At 38.8% G+C, this 16,560-nt stretch overlaps 1 protein-coding gene across 3 annotated transcripts in view; it reads right to left on the bottom strand.

The window, feature by feature from the left end:
* The window catches only part of LOC126475426 (uncharacterized aarF domain-containing protein kinase 2-like), a 102,776-nt gene that overhangs the window by 18,836 nt on the left and 67,380 nt on the right, over positions 1-16,560 (bottom strand). For all 3 annotated transcript variants that reach the window (XM_050103272.1, XM_050103271.1, XM_050103273.1), the window contains one exon: positions 43-264. In XM_050103272.1, the coding sequence (XP_049959229.1) occupies positions 43-264 (222 nt within the window). The remainder of the gene's footprint in view (positions 1-42; positions 265-16,560) is intronic.

Here is a 16,560-nt window from a genome sequence, read left to right on the forward strand (position 1 = left end):
TTGTAAAAATCAACTGAAAAAATTTGTTAACACCATACTTACATCACCATTCACTACAGCTGTAAAGACATCTCTCAGAGCTTTTTTACCCAGTTCATCTAATGAAGCAACAATTCCACAGTCTAAAATCACAAGTCTAAAAGAAGTATAAGGGGTTCTCTTGACTAATGAAACAACAGAGTTAGTTTCCTTGGATGATGCCACACTCTGAACCAACATATTTCCAGGATGCAGATCACCATGTGCAAAATTATCATCAAATACCTGGATGAGAAAGAAAGACTTATGATTTGATGTATAATATTTTTCAGATATCAAGCATAACAACTTTCTTTAGATAACTCAAATTTCATAGATTTCTTAGATTCTATCTTGATACTCAACTAATCTCAAGATGAAACTGAAAAAAGAACTAAACCAAAACAGATATTTATGCCAATGATGCTAAGAACACAGCCCAGTTGCATACTTTTCATGGTCAATAAGTCTACATACATTTTCATGTTCCTGTAACTTTACAGATACTTGGCAATTTGAAAAGAAAATGATATCTAAATTGAACAAGTGAATCATAATCAGGCTGAATATGGTAGCTGGCATAGCCAATAATATATATGGTAAATTAGAAGTGAAAGAAACAAATGAAGTTTTTAATAACTGTGTATTACAAACAACTGAATGAATGCAAAAGAAGAGGCACAGTGAAGCCTACAAATGTTTTGTGAAAATCATGAAACAAAATAAAACTATGTTCAATGTAAAGAGAATATTATCAGTCAGTCTCTCTCTCTCTCTCTCTCTCTCTCTCTCTCTCTCTCTCTCTCGCTTCTTTTCCACTCTTCCAAAAACTTGATAATGTAAGATTTTTCCATCATATTCTGATACTGACCAAAAAGGAAGAAAGTTTTACGCTTTGTGACACATAACAATATGAGCTGAATAAGAGATTGTTTCCAAAATAGAGTAAAAGAAAGAGGTATGTGGTTGTAACAGAACAAAGTATCTGTTTACAATGAGATAATAGGTAGGTGTTAAATGGTTGCATAAGTCACTGAAACATCTCTGGTCTAAATACAGCCAGAAATGCCAATTCTGCATAAGTTCTTCCAGGCCATTTACCAGGTAAAAGTAAAGACACCACTAGTGGATGAAAGATCCTGAAGGGCAGAGTCAGCTACCATATTGGTCCTTCACACACAATGACACTTTTTGCTAGTGAAGTGTGATAGTTGTGTGTTTAAATGTAGGTGCTACAATAAGTGTGTGTAGTGTGCTGTCATGTTTTTGTAGTGATGATGATGATGATGATGATGATGATGATGATGATGATGATATGAGAAAGGAGAGGGTGGAACCTAGTGCTGGAAAATAGCCTACTTCGCTCAAATAGCATCACTGGGGCCATCAAGCTTAACATCCCCACCCAACAGATAGATCACCATCAAGTGTCTCAGGGCCTCACCTCATGAGGCACAGCGGAGAGGTTTGGAATTTAATCCAGGGCATTGTTTAAACAGATAGACACCATTCACACAAGTAGACAAGAGTTTGGTGTTAATAAACATTATGATATGGACCAAGTAATGTTGGAACATCTGTTTTAAAACTGTGTGAGCAAAATGCAATTTGTGTGTGCACAAAATTTGGAAATTTGCTTTAACAAAATGTAAGTAGGGTCAAAATGGTGAAATTTGTAGATACAGTGCAGCAGAGGAGGCAGTCATATTTCATGGGACTGCAGCACCAATAGTGACAAGATGCAACTAAACTAGGGCACATTCAATGTTGCAGATGACAAATTCGCACCAATGGCTCTCAACTTCAGCCACCACATGTATAAGGATGACCAAATGTAATGGGAAGAGGTATAAAAAAACAGTATTAAGACTCCGAGCTTTCCAGGTGATTTGTTGTTTCCAACTACAGTGCCCCCATTCCTCTCTATCTGCGTCACCGGGTCCCGCAATGCTGAGGGCACCACTTTGCTGTCTGTGAAACGGCTTGGCGCAGAATGGCTCCCTCAGTGACCCATGCACGCACTGCTGTGTGTCAGCCTTGTATGCCAGCGGAGTTGCATTGTCATCGGGATGCCGGCAGTCGACTCAGCGGTCTGCGTCCCTGCAAACTCAGCACCACTTGGTGTGAGCCGCAGGCGGCCAGCTGGGTGCTTCTTGCCAGCGTGGCTGAGATCGCAACGACAACAAGTGCCTGTGATCCGGCATCCGAATCTGTGGCCTTCACCTCGGAACGCCTCTGGCATGTGTTGGAAGCCAGGACGACTGCCTGCGGTAGTGAGCCGTGGTGTGGCCTGCCACTGGCTGGCTATGGATCCTGCATCAGCCTCAGAGGGTCGAACGAGTGACCCACCATGGACTGGAATGCTGGCGCCCCACCGGCTGCTGCATCTAGCTGGTGATGTGACATGCTCCGCCAGCCAGGAGAGCTGCCACACTTGAATGAATCTCGTTAGAAACCCACACCTACTTATATGCAGCTGTGCACCTCTGTTTTGCCATACGCGCCATTTCGCATCACATACTCATAACACGCTACGTTGACCAGTGGGCCCCTTCTGTCTGTGATTTGTGACATACAAAACCGCCACATATACTCTTTCAGCAATTTGACGGCTCTGTGGCCTCTATTCTACTTCGCAACTGTTGGTATGCATAACTCACTGCAATCCGGCCCGCACCTGGCTGTAACTTGTGATATTGCACAAACCTAACTTTCCCTATCCTAAATGGTGGTGCCGCTACAGCTCTAACAGCATTGTCTGTATCACTTTGAATCCAATAGCAATGCTAAAACACCACTGCAACAAACGCCAAAGCAAAGGAAATTAATGGAAGTGCAAACAATAACTATATTCTAGAATGAATTTTCACTTTGCAGCAGATTAAAAGTTCTGGACTGGGACTGAATATAGGAGAGAGGTATTGGTGACAGTAAGGTTCTGACAGCAGGTTGTAAGTTGTGAGTGGATAGCTCAGTTGGTAGAGTGAAAGGTAAAGGTCCATGTTCAACTTCTGGTCTGGCACACAGTTTTAATCTGCCAGAAAGTACCTTGTTTATTTTTGAAAACCAGAGCAGGTCACAGGAAAATAGAACGAGAGTGAAGGTGCTTAGTACAGAGACAGCATAAACATAACAAACAATATGGTGTTAAAATAGTGGAAGTTTATCGTAGGCAGCATCCAAGCACAAATAAGGCTATACAATATGGTGTTAAAACAATGGAAGTTTATCGTAGGCAGCATCCAAGCACAAATAAGGCTATAATACTATCAGGTAGTGGCTTTCTTTGAAGAGGTCTGGATGCTATGTGAATCTATGCACAATTAAATATAAAGAATCTGGGCAGTTTGAGAGGCAGGAAGACACTCATTTCCACCCTACGAGAACTGGACCTAGAAGATAATATCACCAGACTAGTCCAGCTCACTCCTCAAACGTGGCTTCCAAAGTCAAATTTCGAAGTAAACTCTGAGTTTCATCATTCAAACAGGAGTTAGACAATGTGATGGCCTGTTGTGAATGCTCTTCAATTGTGTACTGGAGAAGATTATCAGGGAATGGAATTGCACACTACCATCAGGCACTGGAATGAAGATTGGATATCTCACTGTACACTGCCTAGCCTTTGCAGATGACGTTGTCTTATTAGCCAACAATATAGATGACCTCACCAACTGCAGAGCCTGTACAGCATAGCAGCCAAGACCTGTTTGAAGGTCAGTATGCAAAAAACTGAGTTCACGATAATCATAAAGGGAGTCCCATCTCCAGTTCCATTAAAAGCCACCAACATTCATGACATCCCTACAGTCAAATATATAGAAGAGTTGATTTCAGCAATTGACAGGGAGATCTTGGCAGTACGCACTAGATGTGCCAAGTTGGACAGAGTCTACCACTCTTGCAAGAGCATTTACATCTCTAAGTACCTTCCCAAGAACCCTAGGCTCGAACATTAAAACTCATATTATATGCCTCCATATTATATGCCTCTGACTGCCTCTTAATGAACAGGAAGTACCCACTCAGGAAACTAGAGCTCAAGGAATGCAAAACCCTAAGAAGCATGCTAGGACCAATAAGAGAAGAGGATGACACCTGAAAAACCAGACAACCAACAGTGAGCTGTACCATCTCCAAGAAGTCAGTTACATCTGTGGGGAAAAGGTGACGCCTTCTACGGACATTTGACCCACAGAATCACTGCAGACTTACGAACAGCATCTTCACCACAAGAGGTAGAGGGAAAGCCTCCAAGAACAAATGGATCACCACAGTGAAATCAGACCTTGAAATTTCACTAAAAACCATACAGGACCAGTCCAAATTCAAGGGGTATTCCCAATGTTCCTTAACCGCAAAAAGAGCACCCGGACCAGCAGAGCAAAATGGACAGAGGAGAAAAAGCTTGCTCACAGCCAGAAAATTAAAGCTTTCTGGGCTAAGAAGGAAAAGAAGACCCACGTGAAAAGTCAAAAGGAGCACCATGGTCCTAAGTAGGTCCAAAGAAGAAGAAGAAGAAGAAGAAATAGTTCAGGCAATGAACAGCAATCACAAGTCACAATTATGTAATTTGTGAATCAATGGGAGTTTTGGAATTAAGCATTTAATTAACTGATGTGGCAAAATACACATCGTCCCCCCCGACCTCCAACTAAGATTATCCAATACCACAGGGACTTCACACATGCTGATCAGCTTGCAATGCACAGAAAGAAGAATTGCCTGTTATTAAGAGCATTGTGTTTTGTGGTGTAAAAGAGCTACAAATGGTAATTAGGGACCCAGAATTTCAGTCTCTATTTCTGCTGAAATTAGCATCTTTTTGGTAAAATTAGTATCTATTTTTAGTGAAATTTGCATATAATTCTCTGTTTGCACAAATTAGAACTATAAATTTACAAAGTTGTCATGCAGCTTGCCTAGAGACAAAGCCTTAGTGTGTTAAAATTGACTGTTAAAAAAAAAAGTGGTGTTGGAGAGCTTCTTGACTGGAAAGTTTGCTTTTGCAGAACTTCAACAGATTTTTAATGGTCTCTTCTTGTTTTCCTTTTCGGCTCTACTTAAACTGCCGACAATTAAGTGTTTATGTTGAGAGTCAGCAGCATTTTTCTACACAAGAATAGACTGCTTCTCTGATTTAAGTTGTTTTTCTATATTATTTTTCTTTTCCCACCCAAATTTATAATTACAAAATTGGCAGCCATTGATTTTGACCTTTTGTGGTCATTCACAATTATGCAAACCATACTTGACAATGCTACAGGCAGAACCGACAAAGTACTTGGCGCAGAAGCAGAACTGAAAATAACTCGATTTGCACATTAGGGGAGACTTTACACATTATCAAAATATGTTGACAGATTTTGTTTTCTGGGTGCTACAATACTGAGTGAGGACACTACAAAACTGGTGGTTGGTCACAAGCATAAACAAACTAGAACAGTGATAACCAGAGGAGATGGTCATGTGGATCACCAATCACTTTTGATTGCAAGCATCATAATCCAACTCCATGGTGGACCAGAATTAATCTTTTCACTCATTTAAAAGTAAGAAAGGAAAACAATTAGCATCACAACAGAAAACACTCGGTAATGGATGATTGTGAGCTCAACAAACCAGCTATGGGAGCCAAATATGATATAATGAGATAAGTTATGCTGGAATGGGCATTCTTGAAAATATTTTAGACATGTCTCAGCAGTAATGGCTACAGCACAGATCTTGCACAGGTTGGCAGTGTCATGAATGGTGAAGTTCAGGACCAGCCTCTACCGGTATCTGATGACACCTAAAACTGCCACATTGAAGTGTCCAACTTTTGAACTTTAGCTAGCAAAGAAACACATGTCTTTATTTTTTTCTAGGAAGCTACGGTCCATGGCTGAGTCCTACAATGCATTATACAGTGTGTACAGAAACCATTCAATCACCCACAGTTGATGTGGCACCCAGAGTATTGAGTGCACTGATACATCTCTGCATTCAGGCACTTTCTGTTTTCCAAACACATTCTTATGCATATTATCTTTCCAAATTGGGCTTCCCAAGATGATATGCGATACCAGTAACCAAAAATTAATTTAGTTTTCAATATTTGTATGCAGAAAATAAAACTATTTCAAATATCTCTTATGAAGTAGTTCGTCTGAATACAGTTCACTATGAAATAGCATTTATTATGTACTTTTTTGTTTTCATATGTTGAGGCAGAATTTACATCTATGTTCACATTTACAGCAAAATGTGAACTTTTCAGGTTCCCCCTGATAACATAACAGAGATGTTGACGAACTTGTAACTTGAAGTGAAACTCAATCAACAGTGAGGATCATGGCTAAAGTAACTGACAGGCAGAAATAGCCAGTGAACTGAAGACCTGTGAAAAGGCCAGAAACACTGTGGAAGTGACAAACATGGATTCTTGAAAGACAGCGAAATTAATGTAATAGTTGTCTGTGTGCCCAAAAGACCATCTATAATTGCCAAATGAAGTACGAAAAAATAAGTTAGGTTGAAATGATTGTTCTAATGGTCCTCTTGAAAATATTTTAGAGGTATGGCTCGGTGTCTCAGTGGTAAAGTGCCAGGCTATGGAACTAAAGATCTCAGGTTTGATTCCCACTTAGTCCTAAAATTTTAATCTTTTACTTTATCTCTCACCTATGGCAATGTTAGTTAATGTGAAAAACACTGAGTTTTACCAAGGTTCAGGGTCCGCAATCAATTGAAGATCCCCTTGTAACTGTCTGGGTAACTCAGTTCAAAGTACTGACAAAAGCAACAGCATACACAACCTCCAATAAGTTAATGCCTAGTAAAGTACTACGGTGTTCAGACCCAACTTTGGGTTGAAAACAGTTTAACTTTACTACATTAACAAAACAGGAAGAGGCACAGAAACAGTGATGTACTTATAGGAACAGAATGAAAAAATCAGAGGAGCTGAAAAAGGATATCCCTCAGGAACTAGAATAATCATCGCACAATAGCGAAGTTCAGCTTTTCTTGTGACCACAGTAAAGTAACCTCTGAAACAATGGAGAAGCATAATCATTATCATTATCACCACTTAACAGCCTCAGTTTTCTGGGTGCTGTGTAAAAGCCTGCTCCCTATCTTGATATGCTCTTCTGAACATTGTTTGCTACATCTTTCATGGCTAGATCATCTCAAAAACTTCCAAGGTAGGCAAATTTTGCCACATTTTCCATCTTGATGTGGAAGAAAGTATTAACAATAAATAGAAGGTAAGCATAGCAAAATTTTGTGGATAAAGTTCCTGAATTTTTTGACCAGACCTTATATACAGTGCTGTGTTAGGAAACATATTGGATTTAGCAGCTGTTGATGTGTTCGAATTTCTACCATGGACAAAAGGGATGATATCTTAGTTTGTTAAGTTTTACCCACTAAGAGCACAGGAAAGATTGTTGCAGGTACAGCACATAAAGCCTATATTAAGCAGCCAGGAACATCCTAAAAAGTATTGTTTACTAACGGACTGCAATGTGTGTCTTTGCCAGGAAAAAGAATGCTTAAGGAAAAAGTGTAACTTAATCACAGCTAACACTTGGTTCAAGAATCATAAAAGAAGATTGTATACATGGAAGAATCCTGGAGATACTAGAAGGTATCAGATAGATTATATAATGGTAAGACAAAGATTTAGGGACCAGATTTTAAATTGCAAGACATTTTCATGGGCAGATGTGGACTCTGACCACAATCTATTCGTTATGAACTGTAGATTAAAATTGAAGAAACTGCAAAAAGGTGGGAATTTAAGGAGATGGGACCTGAATATACTGACTAAACCAGAGGTTGTACAGAGTTTCAGGGAGAGCATAAGGGAACAATTGACAGGAATGGGGGAAAGAAATACAGTAGAAGAAGAATAGTTAGCTCTGAGGGATGAAGTAGTGAATGCAGCAGAGGATCAAGTAGGTAAAAAGACGAGGGCTAGTAGAAATCCTTGGGTAACAGAAGAAATATTAAATTTAATTGATGAAAGGAGAAAATATAAAAATGCAGTAAATGAAGCAGGCAAAAAGGAATACAAACGTCTCAAAAATGAGATCAACAGGAAGTGCAAAATGGCTAAGCAGTGATGGCTGGAGGACAAATATAAGGATGTAGAAGTGCGTATCACTAGGGGTAAGATAGATACTGCCTACATGAAAATTAAAGAGACCTTTGGAGAAAAGAGAGCCACTTGTATGAATATCAAGTTCTAAGCAAAGAAGGGAAAGCAGAAAGGTGGAAGGAGTATGTAGAGGGTCTATACAAGGGCGATGTACTTGAGGCCAATATTATGGAAATGGAAGAGGATGTAGATGAAGATGAAATGGGAGATAAGATAATGTATGAAGAGTTTGGTAGAGCATTGAAAGACCTGAGTTGAAACAAGGCCCCGGGAGTAGACAACATTCCATGAGAACTACTGATGGCCTTGGGAGAGCCAGTCCTGACAAAACTCTACCATCTGGTGAGCAAGATGTATGAAACAGGCGAAATACCCTCAGACTTCAAGAAGAATATAATAATTCCAATCCCAAAGAAAGCAGGTGTTGACAGATGTGAAAATTACAGAACTATCAGTTTCATAAGTCACAGCTGCAAAATACTAATGCAAATTCTTTACAGATGAATGGAAAAACTGGTAGAAGCCAACCTCGGGGAAGATCAGTTTGGATTCCGCAGAAATGTTGGAACACATGAGGCAATACTGACCTTACGACTTATCTTAGAAGAAAGATTAAGGAAAGGCAAACCTATGTTTCTAGCATTTGTAGACTTAGAGAAAGCTTTTGACAATGTTGACTGGAATACTCTCTTTCAAATTCTAAAGGTGGCAGGGGTAAAATACAGGGAGCAAAAGGCTATTTACGATTTGTACAGAAACGAGATGGCAGTTATAAGAGTCGAGGGCATGAAAGGGAAGCAGTGGTTGGGAAGGGAGTGAGACAGGGTTGTAGCCTCTGCCCGATGCTATTCAATCTGTATATTGAGCAAGCAGTAAAGGAAACAAAAGAAAAATTTGGAGTAGGTATTAAAATCCATGGAGAAGAAATAAAAACTTTTGAGGTTCGCCGATGACATTGTAATTCTGTCAGACACAGAAAAGGACTTGGAAGAGCAGTTGAACGGAATGGACAGTGTCTTGAAAGGAGGATATAAGATTAACATCAACAAAAGCAAAACGAGGATAATGGACTGTAGTCGAATTAAGTCGGGTGATGCTGAGGGAATTAGATTAGGAAATGACACACTTAAAGTAGAAAAGGAGTTGTGCTATTTGGGGAGCAAAATAACTAATGATGGTCGAAGTAGAGAGGATATAAAATGTAGACTGGCAATGGCAAGGAAAGCGTTTCTGAAGAAGAGAAATTTGCTAACATCGAGTATAGATTTACGTGTCAGGAAGTCGTTTCTGAAAGTCTACGTATGGAGTGTAGCCATGTATGGAAGTGAAACATGAACGGTAAATAGTTTGGACAAGAAGAGAATAGAAGCTTTCGAAATGTGGTGCTACAGAAGAATGCTGAAGATTACATGGGTAGATCACATAACTTGAATAGAATTGGGGAGAAGAGGAGTTGTGGCACAACTTGACAAGAAGAAGGGACCGGTTGTTAGGACATGTTCTATGGCATCAAGGGATCACAAATTTAGCATTTGAGGGCAGCGTGTAGGGTAAAAATCATAGAGGGAGACCAAGAGATGAATACACTAAGCAGATTAAGAAGGATGTAGGTTGCATTAAGTACTGGGAGATGAAGTAGCTTGTACAGGATAGAGTAGCATGGAGAGCTGTATCAAACCAGTCTCAGGACTGAAGATCACAACAACAACAAGGAAATAGGGATTTGAGTTACCCATGTACTAAAGCACCATCATGCTGATAATCCATTAAATTGAGTAATGCATCTCTGCAGACCACTAACATTATGAAAATATCTTCACCTGAAATGATGCATACTAGAAAATCAAGAAGCTTAACATCAAAATTGTTGATTTCCTTCCACACCAGGGAACATTTAAGAAGCTCAAGAACTTGTGCTGAAATGTATGAAATGAAAAGAAGAGAAGATAATGAAAAGCACAGCCTAAAAGCTAATGCATTGCAGTTTTAAACATATTACCTTGTATTAGCAAAATGTCACAATCAGTCCCAAAATTGAACACAGAGATAAGATTTATTAAATTATGTATCACCATACAGAATGATGTGGATAGTTCACCTGAGGACCCTGGAAACTGCTGGTACAAAACCATGCACAAGCAAACACTAAAGGACTGAACAATACTAATGCCCAATAATTGCTGAAAAATCCTTACAACCCCACAGTATATCAAAAAAATGTACCTAAGAAAGATTTATCAGCATAGTGACAGTGTTTCTAGTTTAAATAATAGCTCCAGCAGAACACTGTTAAACATCCATAAGAAATTATTAGTGATCAATAGGCATCATATACACAAGTTTCTTACAGAACTAAAACTAAACAAGTCAGTTGACGTATGCGAAAACTGTTAGTGGCAGAAGACATACAGTGTGCAAGGAAATGGTTCCCAGAGGCAGAAAGCATGAAGATCAGCTGTGTACATACAGAGCATTACTAATCTGTTTGTCTGCAGGGAAACGTTGGCAACCACAAATGAATGACATTTTATGATGTAAAAAACAAGATAAAGAAAAGATAGATTGCTACTCACCGTAAAGATGATATGTTGAGTTGCGGACAGGGACAAGAAAAAGACAGTTACACATAGCTTTTGGCCACAGCCTTCTTCTGTAAAAGAAACACACACACACACACACACACACACACACACGCACACACGCACACATTCATACAAGCAAGCACACCTCACATACACATAGCCACCATCTCCAGCAGCTCATACCAGAATGCGTGCATTCACACGTTTTTGATAAACAGAAGACACCAAATTAGAAGTCTGCCACTCATGGTCTAGTGGACAGCATCACTGCGTCTAGATCATAGGGTTGTGGGTTTGATTCCTGGATGGGTCAGAAATTTTCTTCACTCATGGACTGGGTGTCTGTGTTGTCCTAGTTACTTCATCTCATCTTCTTCACAAAAATGCGCAAGTCACTGAAGTGGCAAGACTTGCACCAGGCCGCCAAACGACCTCACATGGGGTCTCCCAGTCAATAATGTGACCACTTCATTTACCACATTAGAAACAAAGTGTTTTGGAATTGCCATTGCTGTGTGTCGGCCCCACCAGATGAGCCTGTGCCTGAATGATATTAACCAATTGTTAAGATCAAATAGGGGCATTCAAAATTGACAATGTTCCCTCTGCAAATGACATCTGTCAAGCTGATTATATTTGCGCCACTGACCCATGGCCCCAAATTCTTTAAAGAACTTAACTTCCACATATAAAACAGCTTCAAACATCTCATTACTTTACAAATGAGTTAATGTGTTAAATATTTGACATTAAACATGTAAAACCTTGATAACTGAAGATTCAAATCCTTAATAACATGGCTTTAATTAATTTCAGATTATTCATCCATAGACTAATGAAAAGGTCAAAATCAAATATGGTAAATCGAAAAAGTGATAACCCCCATACACAGGCTGGTCTACAACAATGTGAAAAGCTTATAAGGGTGTTGCACAGGAGGTTTTGGTGAGAAATAATCATTAAGAAAAAATTCAATATGTTATATTGTTTCAAGTTATGCAGCATTGAGTTTAGCTTGTCAGGTCGTCGTGCATGCAAATTCAAACACTTGTGCATGCTAAAATGCAGTAGACATCTGTGAGTTACTACTTACACAAATGCTCATTACCAGTTAAAATATGCCATTTTCAGAACTGATAAATTTAAGCTATGTGAGCAACAGGTATGTTTGTTCGGTTTGAAGAAATCAAATGAAGGACAAGTTTGGCAACACTGTCTCTGACAGGCTGCTTGAATTTAGGCATACAATGACCTGATTGGCTAATCTCAATGCAAAATAACTCTGAAATGGCACAAAATATAAAATTGTTTCCTTAGCAATTATTTCTCAGTGTAAACCACTCTGCAACACCCTTACAAGCTTTTCAGACTGTTTCTGACCACTCTGTATAGCAAATATAATTAGTAGTAACAAAGTAACAAATTAAAACATCATGATGGATGCTGATGTTTTACCACACACACAATGGATATTTGGTACTTCAGCAAAAAAAAGTTTAGGAAAGGTTTGCAATTAAGTTTGAAGTTGGTTGGAAGTTGGTCTCAGTATCAAATACTGGATGAATATAGTCTGTGTTATTTGTGAGGCATGAGTTATGCTGCCTCATGAGATTACACAGTTTCTAGCCTTAATACATGAAATTAGAGTTATATTAATACCGTCAGCTGCTCACGTGCGTTAATATATATATATGAATGGGGACAGGTGAAAATGTGTGTCAATGGGGACAGGTGAAAATGTGTGCTCCAACCGGGGCTTGGAAAGAATGTCTTCCACGAGTAATGTGTGTTTTGGGGCAGGACACTACGAACGTAGTGTGTGGATATACAAGGTGAGAATGTGAGTCTCGTACGAGGCGTGCACGAGATAGTCCCTACAGTCACACTATCGTCTGTGCCCACGGTGGCTCAGATAGATAGAGCGTCTGCCATGTAAGCATGTCCGAAAAGAACAGATACCATATCCATATAAATATTTAATACATGACTTTCTATGTTAAACCTTTTGCAATAAGATATAACTTCCTGTGAGTTGTGGATACACAACATGCAACTGGAACTGGATAACTGTTGTAGCTGCTTAAGAATACATATGGCAGACTGGCATTCATGGTGAGTTCTGCACTTCCAGAATTAATTCTGACATGCTGAGCACTCAAAGTGCTCTTTACTACAGCAATCACTGGTTCAGCTCTTCAACTGAAGCTTTCTTTTTGTGAATTTTCTTTCACACCCAAAACTAGATTATCATGTTTTTAGTTTTGTCCTCCCACAAATGATAATATTTTTGTCCTACCAATTGTGTGTTTGTCTACAGATAAGTGTGTAACACATTTTGAGCCAGTAAAATATTCTGATAGTACCATCATAACAGTTTCTACAGAGCTCCACCAGCAATGCATTCAATCCATAGCAATCCCCTTCCTTCCTCTCCTAAATTCAATGACAAAGCTTCCTCTTATGGGCAGCAGCATTGTGAAACTATAAACCAGAGAGTCTTGGGAAATTGTAGGCTTAGTTATTTGAATAGGCATGGCGCTCTGTCAGTCTTGATTGTGAAATCTGTGGTTTCTCTAATTAGTTGTATCAGGTGGAGCTTATGGAAGACAGGTATTCCATACCAATGCATTAATATGTTTGAATAAATGCAATCAGTAATAATGGATGAGCTCTTGTGCTGAACACTTGGGCTGTATTGCTGGAGTACTTATTATTCTTTAGAAATTGTTGGGATTAAACACTGGCACAAAGTGAAACATGCATGAAAGAAATACAAGTTGACGACAATACAAAAACTGACCCACAAAAAGTACTCTGCAGATTCATGGTAACAGGCAATTCTGCCCAAAATGCATACCTTGTTAACCAATCACATACACTACCTGATCAAAAGTACCCAGACTCCCCTACATAATGCAACGGCAGAATGGATTGATCAGGGAATCTCAGTGACTTTGAAATTGGACTAGTCGTCACCTGAGTAACAAATACATCTGGGACATTGCAACCCTTCTAAAGTTGCTGTTGGTGATATGACAATGAATGGAAATGATAAGGTACAACACCAGCTAAACCAAGACTATGCAGAGTTTGTGCCAGTACCTAATGGTTACTGCTAGTGTGGATGCTCTTCCTAAACAGCATCTCATTCGAGCAAATCAGTTGCATCTTTACTTGTGGTTACTTGTACTTTAGGTACCTGGGCTAAGCATGGGTCTGTTTAAAAAGAACGGCTCGATGTAGTCATAGGGTTGTGAACTGTGAATGTCTGCGCTTTCATGAATTGCAGCTAACTAGCTGCAATTAATAACCTATGTCTGTGTGATCCTGCAGTCAAATACTCTATGCATTGGCTAGGACTGAGAGTTGGATAATTGAATAACAAGGGTTATATTCTAATGTCTATAATTGTTGTAGATGACAGAGAATTATGCTGAATAGTGTTTATTAAAGAAAGAACATCTCAGATAATTCAGTTAAGATACAGACAGTAAATATTCTTATCAAATGCAGTAAAGTTATGTTAAGAGCGTTAAGAGAATGGTAGCAAAACCCCTTAACTATACAGTCATCAAAGACTCGCAAAAACTAAGTCCAGGCAAGTCTGCCTTCTTCCAGCACTCGACACAGTGTCCAGAAAATTTCCCTTGAGAGCTTCACTTCGAAAATCCCAGTTCCCCCCTGACTCCAGCAGTGTTCTGCCACTGTCCAACTCTCATTGGCTGAAGGCTATTCCCACCAAAAAATACATCGTCCTTAAGCTCAACAGAAATGATCTAATTTAAGTTGACCACTCTCCCACTCTAAACTAATATATTACAACAACATTCAAATAAAAGAAGTGTTACAAATATTCTGTTACACTCAGATAATTTACAATAAATGTGAGTAATAGTCTGCACATAAATAAATAGGTCAGTATTCTTCCAAAAGTGTGCTCACGTTAAATGACAAAGAATTGCCCTTATATTTTGTGAAAGTGATTGGCAAAATAGTAAACTGTTCATTAAATAACTACACAAGTATAGCAATATGTCAGGTACTGATATTGAGTTCATTTGCTGTGTAATTATGGAGAATGTGATGTTCTGACTCATTTACATAATGAAACAGATATAAAAGATGGTCAATAAATAAAATAGATATAGATACATAGCTTTCAGGGATGATAGCTATAGTACAATACTATAACCTGAGATGTCATTTGTTGTAATTGCATGAAGTGAAGTGATTAAAAGTTGTTAATTCAGATGTTTACTGATTGAAAATATTAACTTCTGTAGTTTTAAAGATATTGAAATACTGTTGTGTTATTGGATGCTCCTCATTTTTCTGAGATAGCAAATTTATTCAAATTTTCATTAATATTTGATGTGAGTTATTGTCAAATCTCAAAGGACTGTAACATAGCCATCTTTAAGACTCTCTGACACACTGCCATTTCTTGGAGCATCTCCTGCATAAAGCCTTATGAGTTCCTGCATAAAGCCCATATGAGTAACAGCCATTCAAATTCCCAGCTTCAGGATTTTCCCCATTTGTGGCAACTCTGCTGGTCTTTGTAGCTGGATATGCTCGTACCAGTCACCTAGCCGTAACATCCACGGAATGCCCCGAGACCTGAGCTTGCTAGTGTTCAGCTTTATCTTAGCTTGTACCAGTTCTAGGCAGGCGATTAGCTCACCTAAATATGAGTAATGTTACAAGTACATGTACTTACAGACAGGAACCTTTGTGCATTGTAGAGGGTGGCTGTAAAAATATCATGCCGAGTCAGTGTAAGGAATCACTCACAATTTCTACAGTCCTACCAGCAGTCCATGTAGCATAATAATTGTCTGTAGGGAGTCAAAAAGAATGGGGTACAATGATCGAGCAGCTACTCATAAGCCATGCATTTCTGTAGTCAATACAAAGCGATGTTTGAGCTGTTGTAAAGAGTGATGCCACCGGAGAATGGATGACTTTAAACAAGTGATTTGGAGTGATGAACAACCTATAACTTGTTGCAATCCAACAAATGGATTTATGTTTGGCAAATGCCTGGAGGAAGTTACCTGCCATAATGAGTAGTTTCAACAGTGAAGTATGCAACAGGTGGTGTTACGGTATGGAGCTTTTTCTGTGGTTAGCATATGGGCTTATAATTGTGCTTAAAAACACACTAAATACAAAAGGATATGAACACATTTTACAGTGTTGAGTGCTATGTACAGTAGAGGAACAGTCTGGAGACAATTAACAGTATCAGCAAGATGATGCACCCTGTCATAAAGCAGCATCTGTGAGGCAATGGTTTCTAGATATTAATATTCCTGAAATGGGTGGCTTGTTCACAGTCCTGATCTGAATCCAATGGAACACGTTCAAGATGTCTTAGAATGTTGGTGGTGGTCCAAACCTATTGGTGTAAAATGCCTGGGCATTTATAAGTTGGAGCAAATACCCGAAATTCAAAAATGCCCCAGCATTTATGCATTTTAAAGTTAAATTGATAAGCAGAGCTTACAATAAAATTTTAAGCTGATATTTTCTATTGGAAAAGCTGTTCTTCAACACAGCTTCTTCAGGGATTGGGTGATCAAGTTGAAAAAACTGCTCGATTTTTAGGGGAGAGTTATTAGTGGAATAAATTGGACTGTAAACATAACTTTTTACATCTTTAATTAGATCAACTGTTTGGGTAGTACACAATAAAAAAAAAAGAAAATGACAATCAAGTTTAAAAGTAATTTTTGAAATAAAGTATAGTTTATATTAAGCAGCTAGCCTTTAGGTAGTATTTTTACTTGTACTATACGACTGAAAAAA

Source organism: Schistocerca serialis, chromosome 4 (assembly GCF_023864345.2).
Source record: "Schistocerca serialis cubense isolate TAMUIC-IGC-003099 chromosome 4, iqSchSeri2.2, whole genome shotgun sequence".
NCBI lineage: Eukaryota > Metazoa > Arthropoda > Insecta > Orthoptera > Acrididae > Schistocerca > Schistocerca serialis.